General features: G+C 38.0%; 1 protein-coding gene across 1 annotated transcript in view; it reads left to right on the top strand.

Annotated features, from left to right (window-relative positions):
- The window catches only part of TPH2 (tryptophan hydroxylase 2), an 89,448-nt gene extending 83,033 nt beyond the window's left edge, over window positions 1-6,415 (top strand). The window contains exons 10-11 of the mRNA XM_011374396.1: window positions 5,235-5,368; window positions 5,497-6,415. Coding sequence (XP_011372698.1) covers window positions 5,235-5,368; window positions 5,497-5,671 — 309 coding nt within the window. The 3' untranslated portion in view covers window positions 5,672-6,415. The remainder of the gene's footprint in view (window positions 1-5,234; window positions 5,369-5,496) is intronic.
- Window positions 6,416-10,413: the final 3,998 nt, after the last annotated feature.

Raw genomic sequence — 10,413 nt, forward strand, 5'->3', positions numbered from 1 at the left:
ACCCACAGTCTAGCATATGTCTTTCCTTTCACACTCTTTTTCTCTCTGACCCAGAGTTGACCTAATTATAGGTCTCTCATTTAAAATTTGTATTATTTACTCCTTCATTCAATTATTCATTTTATTAAAAAAAAATTTGAAGTTCTCAGATTTCAAGGAAGTTGGAGTCTCTAGTAGTGAGGGTCTAAGAAAATGACTTATATGGGTCTGTTGAATCCAGTTCTCTTGGAGAAGTAAGTGATGTTCATTTCATATTAGGTAGCAAAGAAGTGGTTGCTAATCAATGAACTGGCTGAGTCATCTCAAAAAGTTAATCTATCTCAAAAGCAAAAGGCAATTTCTCCTTTTTTCCCCCCATGGGTAATCGTAAAGTCTGGTTCTTTATTTCCTTAAGGGCAAAGATTAGATTTTTTTTTTGGTAAATAGCCTTAGCATTAACCCCACGATAGTCATGGGACTATTACATAGAAATAGATCTGTTCTGCTTTTCAGGTTTTGATGAAGCTAATGGTTTTAAAAAATTTAATTATTATTATCTTTTGGCTTCAGTTTGAAGATATCCCTGCACAGTGAATTTATTGTACTGCTGTTTTATAGCTATTAATCAGCGTTCACAGAACAGGTTTATATTTATTACAGTCATCTGTATTTACTACCATTTGCAGCAACTCTGTGAGGTGTTCAGAATTACTGCCAGGCTGTAGCAAAGACACTTGAGACACCTTGGGTTCTCTAAGGACATCTGGTATTGTCAGCGGCATGCCTAGAGTTAGGACTCAGTGCTTCCGAGCTCCCGCACACTCACCCTGCTCAACTGGCTCATGCCTCCCATCCTTGTCCTGTTTTTTCCTCTCCTGACAGCACTGTTAGTAGTGACTGAGCAAGTGCTGGAACATTGGGACCTGGAAATGGGACTTTAGCCTTCACGAAAGGATTGCTTGTAGTGGGAGTTGGTTCCCTTGCCCCTGCAGCTTCTTTAAACCAATGAAAATTTCAGGATCCTGATTAAAAAAAAGCACAATGCCATTGTCACCTAATTTGGCAATACGGATGCCAGTGCCATGTTGTGCTTAATTAGCAGCAGGGACATTTGAGGGAGGTTCAAAAAATTTTACCTACTACATACATACATACATACATACATACATACATACATATGTGCATATACAAAAGTATATATTTGTTGTCCTGATGTAGGAAAAGATGATTTTAGTGTGAGTGTAAGGGTGTTTGCAAACTTTTATTCAGAATCTAGGGTCCAAACTACCTATAAACCTGACTTCGCACTTGAGTTTTTCTCCAACTTTAACCAGTCCTAATATAGAGGGTGAAGTTCACAGGGTTTATATCTAGACTGTTTGAGGTGATAACTTTGTCATTGCAAGGCAAGGAGAAGGAAGATTTTAAATTGGTGAATCAAGGGCAGGCACTGTTGCAGTGTAGGACCTGGAGGTCTCATAGCTATGGCCATGTTTATTTACCTGTGGGCTCTAGACTCTTGAGGAAGAGTAGCCGCACCAGGAGTGACAGCTGTGGCTGAATACATATGTACACCAAGCACCATCTTGAGACTAAATTAGCAATGATAAATATATTGAGTGCTTCCTATGGGCCAGGTACTTTGCATGCATTACCTCGTTTAATTCTTACCACAACCCTGCGTTACAGATACTATTAATATTCCCATTTTCCAGATGAATACTGGAATAGGTTTATAGAGGTAGAATAATTTGCCCAAAGTCATGTAGGAGCTTTCCCCTAACACAATTGGATTCAGGGAAATATTTGATGTTGAAAAGAGATTTTTTAATTTAAAAAGCTAGAATGGCAAATAAGTATTAATTTGTGCTCTGAAACCAATTAGTTAGTAATGACCATCTTTGTTGAGGAGGGTGGGAAGGCCGTACCCAGAATCAGTAGCAAAGACTGCTGTGTTCAATTAATGCTGACTGGGGTGGAGGGACAGGATGGGGGTATGAGTGCCATGTCTGTGAAGGCCCTGCTAAAACAGTATTGCAAGAAGAGCTTTACAATTCATAGAGGTCAATCTTTTCCATTTATCAAAGGGGAAATGGTCCTAACCAGAGGAATTTTTACTCATGTAATATGATGCCTCTGGGACAGCTAGTTTTAGAACCCAGGTCTCCCAGCTCCCAGTCCCTTGCCCTTTAGCATTATGGGTAAATCCAAAACAACCCCTTTAGATGAGAGGATGTGATTCTCAAGCATTCCTGCACTTTTAAAATGACTTGAGAGTAACAGACTGTCAGCCAAATTCTCTCAGCATTATAAAGCCTCTCTCTGCAGAAAGTTGGATTAAGTCTTACAGACTTCAGCGTACCTGAAGAACACTTCAGGAAGGATTCACCACAGAGTTCCCTGAGGACATCCGCAGTTTGGCTTGATGTTTACGGAGAATCCACTCTGGACATAGAAGAGAGAGCATGATAGTTGCTCTCCAAAACCCTGAGGCTTAGAGAGAGACATGGATAGTAGTTGAGGCACAAACTCTGTAGGACTTCACTCCAGAGTGCAGAGGATTTTGGAATTAACAAAGGCGTGGATGCTTTTTATAGCCCTTATGTTACACTCTAGTATTCAGAAACAGGGGGCCTCCTGGGCTACATGGATGTTCCTGGCAGTCATCACACAGGAGACCATTTATAGGTGTGATCACTACTTCATTTATTAGTCTCGCTCACTGGCTGCTCCTTTAGCTCCAGGCTCTTGTCATTCTCCAGGCCAATCTTTGGGTACCATTATCGTCCTTATATTTGTAACAGCCACTGAGCAGCAGTGGTCCCATATTCCATGAATAGAGAGGTCCTCAATAGGTAACCAAGATATTGGACATGTCAGGTTCCTGAGGATAGACTGCATTTTTGAGAGCTTAGAACAATCAACTTCCAGTTTTTCCTCTGAATATTACATGAGGCAAGTATGATTTGTATTGTCTAATGGTTTTTGCCTCAAATTATAAGTCGTGAATTCAGTGAATTTTCTTCAAGTCTTGGACAGAGCATCCTGTCCTCTGGAAGTTTTCTTGGTCTGCTCTCATCCTCTTTACCATTTAAAATGACTAAACGAGATCATCTGAATTTCCAGTGGAGTTGTTACATGATATATGTTTTTAAATCTATGCTTATTCCAGTCTCTGTTATTGCATGCACACATTCGGGAGGCATCCTCTACACATAGTGTCTGCTAAGGTGGCTAATTTCCTATCAATGCATTGCAGGCCTTAGCGGATGAATTTTACTTCTTTCTCGTGCTTGTCCTCGACCCAGTCAAAAGTCTTGGGCTCAGCAGGGATGCCCTAGGGTAGCTGTGGCTTAAATGTTCTTACAGCCTGTTCTGCTTTGACTCTGCCCACGCTCTTGAATGTGGGGCTGAGAGAATAGAAAGATCAAGGACACTGAGTCAGTCATATTCCTTCCTTTAATAGGTACTGATGGATGGATGAACAATAAGAGCAACATACTGAAGTAAAATGCTACCAGAAAATATGGCTGCAAACACATGGCAAGCTTATAGGAGGCCTTTTCTTTGTAGAGGAGCAACAGCTCTCATGAAAGGACAGTTTGTTTCTTGAAACCAAAGTTATTTTAAAAATGTGGACAGAATTATTAGTCATGTGAAACCCAAAGCCCCTGATGTTCAGTGCACTGCACTGAATCTAGCACAAATGCATTTATTTGGAGGTGTAGTGACCTCCTGCTTATAATGAAGTTGTTTGTGGGCCAGAAAAATGAGTTTATCTCATGCAGCGTAGGGCCATGTGCCTTTTCTTTTGCATGTCAGTCTTTTGGTTCACAATTATATTTTCAAACTTTGGGAACCACAGCCTTCTTCATGGACGGCTGCAAATCATTCCATGTGTTTTGAAATTGTTGGGGGAATGCACCAAGAATACTGAACAGCAGAGGTTTTTCAACATTTCTCTGGGAAACCTTAACAGAGATTGAGAAAGTAGAAAAGTGCTTTGGGTGGAATCCAGAGGCTGGAATAGAATGTGTCTTCAGAAATCACCTAGCCCAAACTTCTCTGAGGAAGTGCAGGCACAGAGAGGTGAAGTAATTTGCCAAGGTTGCCTGGTTAGATGGCAGCAACATCTGGAATAGAGCCCAAGGTTTTGAACTCTCAGTTCAAAAGTTGCTGCTATCCCTTTTCCCTCTCCCAACGAATTTACCCTTTCAATTAAGAAAGAGATAGACTCTAGTGGAATATTTATCAAAATATGGTTCACAACCACTTAAGTCTGAGTCATCTTAGATGCTTTTAAAATGCAGATTTCTAGGGTTCATGCAGACCTACCGAATAAAATCGAGGCCTGGGTATCTGTATTCTTCACAAGCTCCTTAGTGATTCTTCTGGACATTCCATTTGAGAATCATGGATTCACAGTCTATAAATAGGCAGGTGGCACATGGCAGAAAATGACCACTAAATTTTCACATCACTGAGTTTATATTGAGAATCCAGTCCTTCGTTGTTCCTTGCTATTCTTTGGGCCAGTCATGTAATGAGCTGAATGGAGCTAATGATGGTTTGAAGAGTAATTACACTGGCTTTCCTGTTTTCCTAATGCCTGCTCTGGGCATAACTATAACTATTAATACTAGCTCTTTTTTTTCCCACCTGGAAATATTTATCTGCTATGTTTTGCTCTGCTGTACTTGGTACAAGGTAAATGAATACTTCGCAAATATCCTCAAATATACAGACCCGCTCCAGACTCTGTTGCTACATAGTACCTGGCCTCAAAATGTCTCTCAATGAGTCTGCAAATAGTTTAGTCAGAGTCCCAATTACCTCTCCAGGCAGGTAATTATTACTTCTGCCATTTAAGTGAAATTTTAGTACATTGCTTATAGCAATAAATTTAGGACCATATTTATGCTCTCCCTGCTTCTTCTATTCATAGCATAGATTGAAAATTCCATTTCTGTTGAGATACAGCTTTGAATTGTTCTTCAGTGTGAATGTGGCTGATAATAAGTAAAAAAATACCATAATCTCAGTACTGAACAGACTTAAAACAACAACAACAAAACAACAACAACAACCCCCCTAACACTCAGTTTAGCCCACATATGAGAGAGTTTCATATTTCATGGCTGACTAGTAACTGAGCAGTTCTATGAAATCACTGAGCTATGTTGTGGAAGTGTGACGTCATAGCACTTCAGAAGTCTCATTACGGAGTTTAATGGGTTTTGTGGTATGTTTTGCAGCATGCTCTTTCTGACAAGGCATGTGTGAAAGCCTTTGACCCAAAGACAACTTGCTTACAGGAATGCCTTATCACCACCTTCCAGGAAGCCTATTTTGTTTCAGAAAGTTTTGAAGAAGCCAAGGAAAAGATGAGGTAAATTTGTTTTTCTCGCACCTAGAGAAAATAACTTCTTATTTTCTTGGCTCTGTTCCTTCCTTCTGTCTATCTCTTGTACCAGTGAAGGTCGATCGCATATCCTTCTATTTCTGTTTATTTTGCAGGGACTTTGCAAAGTCAATTACCCGTCCCTTCTCAGTGTACTTCAATCCCTACACACAGAGCATTGAAATTCTGAAAGACACCAGAAGTATTGAAAACGTGGTGCAGGATCTCCGCAGCGATTTGAACACAGTGTGTGACGCCTTGAACAAAATGAACCAATATCTAGGGATTTGATGCCTGAGACCAGTGTTGTTGCCAGAATAATCTTTTTGGGGTTTAGGCAGTCAATGTCATCATATAACACTAATGACCATCTGTTTCATGGCTTGGCTAGTAAGCATGCAATTCTGTATATCTCTATCTACATGTAACTTACCGTGTTAATATGTGAAATACCAGAAAGAACCCAGTAACAGGTAACCAATCATTGTATGAAAGAGTGTAATATGTTTAAATGTCTTAAATCGATTTAACATTCCTGCTTAGTGTCTCTAACCAAGCTGCATCTATGTAAAATTTGTGACAAATAGCCCTCTTATGATTCTAGCCTATGACCTTTTTCTTCTCAGATCTGAGCCTTTCCTCTGTATTCATTAGATAAAATGAAAATAGCAGTGAACCTGTTTCTATTTTCTATAGTATCAGTGCTTTCATAGCATTATTTGAGATAAGCCCAGAATTGTGTGAAACTTCCCATCACATTAACAAAGATTCAATATTCTGTTTCAAAAATTGTTGAGGTGACACACTAGTTGGAATGATTTTTAGGTTGAAGATTTATACAATGTAAGACAAGAGAGCTTCTTATAAATGGAATATATAGGGTGCGCTGACCTTGTAGAAACTGAGTTGTGACATGCTTCCCAAGGTATTTTGGAAGAAACTACTTCCAGAAAGGACATTAGGAAAGACTAGACAGTGGGGAATAAATTTCGAGACTATTAATTTTATGCTGGAATAAAGCGAATTATCATGTTCAGATGTTTAACCCATTTCTCTTAGAGGACACTAAAAATCATAGAGCTTTGCTTTCAAAGATGTGAAAATTGAGTCTCAGAGATGTTAAGTGATTTTTCCAAAGTAGCACGGTTAGATGTGCAATGACATTTATAGCCCATTGTATATTGCTTTTGGATTGCTAAGAACTTAGTAAATGCATGTTTTTATGTATAGTCAGAGAAGGGAAACTAATGCTTATCAAAACTAATGTTTATCAGTAAACATGATTTGGTTTGTGATTAAGGCTTGCCAAGAGTACGGACTTTTTCTCTTATAGGCCCAAACCAAGCCAGATCTCTGGGAGTCTGTCTGTTTGCCCAAAATTTGGGCAAATTTGGGCAATCAATAGTAATACATCTCAAATCTCTGGTTATGCTTGCCATAAGAGGTATAATTGGGTGATTAAGTGAAAAAAAACAAAAAAAAAAAACTGCTGAACAAGAGAGTGAATTTCATCTTCGGATTTTCTTAACAAACATAACACTGTTTCCCTAATTCTGCTTTGAAGGCACGGAATCCTGGGGGGCATGAAAGAGGAGATGAGAAAAAGTAGAGGAGGGAAAGATGTTGAAATGACTTTTAAGTTAGCTATTCTAAAATATTTACTAAAGAAATTTTCTAGGATGTTCTTTTAATAAGAAATTACATATAATTTCAAACTAATTCATACTCTTATAAGGGCACACGATTAGTCAGAAATATTTGGACTAAATATATTCAGGAAGAACATGAGAAAGAGTTAAAACATACATCAGAGAAAAGGAAAATTAAAATGAAAAATCAGAGTTTTGAATATTGTTTATCTTAACTATTTGTTTACCTTAACTGTAGATCTTTCATTCCTGCAGGATTCTCAGAACAACTGAATTTTTGAAAAAGGATTTGGTGGATAGAATATGAAAGTCATGCAATTTAAATGCTATTCTAGGTGAAAGAGATGGTAGCTTGAAAAATTATTGGCGGAAGAGAAATTATGAGCAAGCTGAAACAAATTAAAGGATAGTTTCGGTAGTTTATAGATCCATAAATACATAGTTTCTTATATTTTGCTTTGCTAAATCTAGATATCTTGAATAATTATTTACTTATAAATACTAATCCGGAAATTTCTAGAACTACTTGCTGAATTTTCTCAGAGGAAAAAATTGGCTAAGAAACTCTTAATGTCTGGTCGTCCGTGTTGTTTCCATCACTTGGTGTTGCTTTAGAGACCATTAAAAAGAGACCCATAAGTAATCATTAAGCTTTTCCCTTCTAGCCCATAAAAGGGAGCCTCTTAAATGTATTGAAGGAACAATTATGTTTAATTGTAAATAAATTCCCTCAATAAAAATAACATTCGAGCTGTCTTCTGATTGGCTTGTAGTGGAATCTTCAGTTTTCTTACACGTACAAAATCTGTGTTGTTTCAAAAATAGAAGAGTCGGAAAGTAAATAGACTTTCCCACAGAGCTTATATAGGTATCATAGAAGGAGGAGGAATTACTGTACTTGATTCTTTTTAGATTTGTTCTCCATTTGGAATAGCAGTTACCATGGTTTTCACTGTGTAAAGCAATGAGATCATGGTTTTCATTTGTTGTGAGCATTTAACATGCAAATGCCATTACAGCTAATGGTGGGAAAAACCCTATAAAATTTAATAGCCATCATAGGAAAAGTGTTGGCAAAAAAAGTCCCCAAATGAAAACAGTACAACAAAATAATCATAGCCAGTTTCTTGTCATCTCTGATACCTGCTCAGTATAACCATTTATCTTAATTATGACTCATGATTTAAAACTAAATTAAATAGATCCAAGGGCAATTATAAATTTGAAGACACTTGCTCACTGTCATCTCACTGTAAATCGCTACCTGATTTTTGCTTTGCTGCTGACTTCAGTAATCAGCTAATCAGAAGTCAACCCAAGGTTCCCAACAAGACCAAGTTTCTTATGTATCATGCTTTGCAAAAGACAGCCAGAATCTGATTAGTTGTTTCCTTCTCGAAGCATTTTTGTCTGTTATGAGTCAGGATCATACATCCAGTGTCTTCTTGGATGATCAGTTTATTTGGCATAATAAGAGCATAATAGATTGTTTATAAGTTTATCTTTTCGGAGTGGTAAACTTTGACCCAAGTTGGTTTAATTTGTTTTTTGTTTTTGTTTAGTGGTAAGGGTTGTGAACTTGGGTTTCTGGCTTAGTATTTATTTGCTGTGAATTTAGAAATGATTCTTTATGGGGATGATATATCTGTGCTTGTCTCACTTGCACATAGTAAATAGGCCAGAACCTAATGAATGTAAACCATTACAACATTTACTAACATGAAAGTGTAAAATGAAAAACAGTGTGCTTTAAAGTGGAAGCAAATAGAAATACAAAGTTTCATTTTCAAATGGAGTCATGGCTCACATCATCTCATTTTCTTCCTTCGAGGAGGAAAACATTAACACAAGATGCAGTTGGCCTCCAATTCGTTTGATCTAATTTTCAACGTCTATAGAATCAAGCGCTGATGCTTACTCTCGTGAACCTTGTCTTACTTATAATGAAAAAGAAGGCGGTCCAGAGTTTTCGCATGTCTGAGTTTTTTTCCCTTCTTCAGTTTCCAAAGACATTCTCTTATTTTGAGAAATGATTCTTATGCAGATTGCCATATTCTGGGAAGGGTCAAGAGAATCGATAGTGGTTACTGCTTCTTCTATTAGTAGATTTGCATGTGTTCAAAATAAACTCATTCTGGAACATGAAATGGTGATTTTTTTTTTTTTATATAATGTGATTTGGGGGTCACAAACATTCATTCAATAGTTTAGACAATATTAGGGACTGTATCAGGCACTGTTCTAGACACTGAGGATATAGTGGTGAATTAGACAGAAGAAGTTTATGACTACTTCGAAGTTACATTCGGGCAACAAACTAGATTATTTGATTGAGATCATGGCACATTTTATGAAGAAAAATAACCAAGGTAATATGTTAAAGAAAATGGAGGAGGCAGTAAGGCGGCCAGGGAAGGCATTTTGAACAGATGACATTTGCTGAAGAACCGTGGGATGAGAAGAAGCCAGGTATGAAGGGAGGTGTGGAGAGTGTGTTCTTGGAAGAGGGGATGACAAGATCAAAGGCTCTAAGGCAGAAATGAAGTTGACATGTTTGAGGAAGAGCTAAATTGCCAGGGCTGGAGAAGAGCAGTAAAAGAATAGCATGAGGTGTGATGGGTGTGGGGGAAGGGGACAAGGATGAATAATATGGGGATCTAGAAGGCGTCAGGTATATTCTAAAAGCAGAAAGTCCTGGAGGGCTGGAAGCAAGACAGTGACAAGATCTGATTTACATTTTTAAGAGGTTAGTCAGGCTGCTGTGTGGAAACGAATTATAGGGGGGTTGGAGGGTGGGTTGAAGATGAGAGTAGAAATGGTTAAACCGATTAGGAGGCTATTATAATGTCGGGGGAATTTGCAAAGTCAATATCTTGCTGGATTATGGTGGACATTATTAGGAATAGTTGTAATGAAATAGGTCACAAAGTTAAACGAGTGGGTCAGAACTCTCAGATGAAACGGGGGAAACCGAAATAACTGGTACCTAGGTTGGTTATTTTGATAGAGAAGCAGATATCCAATGATATCCGGTGTCTTTTTCAAATACTTAAAGCTTCCTTTGACAAAACAATATCACATTAAAACTGTTCTGGCAAGCTTTTAAGGACAAAAAGCCAGACTAGAAAGCAAATGCAATTTTTTTTCATGACTCACAGATAATGACACCGTAAACAAAAATGAAGTAGAGAATAGGCGTTCTTTGTGACTATTGGTGGTGCTGACATATAGGGTAATTCAGGACAAAAAAACTCCTTTACCTCTAGGCAAACTAAATAGTTGTATTCACTGTCCACTCTGGCTATTTCTGTAGGAATAGCCCATGGAAATGTAAGTGAATTAGTTAAGTCTATTTCTACTCTTCTCCCTGCCTCTCATCTACCC

The sequence above is a fragment of the Pteropus vampyrus genome, unplaced genomic scaffold (assembly GCF_000151845.1).
Source record: "Pteropus vampyrus isolate Shadow unplaced genomic scaffold, Pvam_2.0 Scaffold9, whole genome shotgun sequence".
In the NCBI taxonomy this organism is placed as follows: domain Eukaryota; kingdom Metazoa; phylum Chordata; class Mammalia; order Chiroptera; family Pteropodidae; genus Pteropus; species Pteropus vampyrus.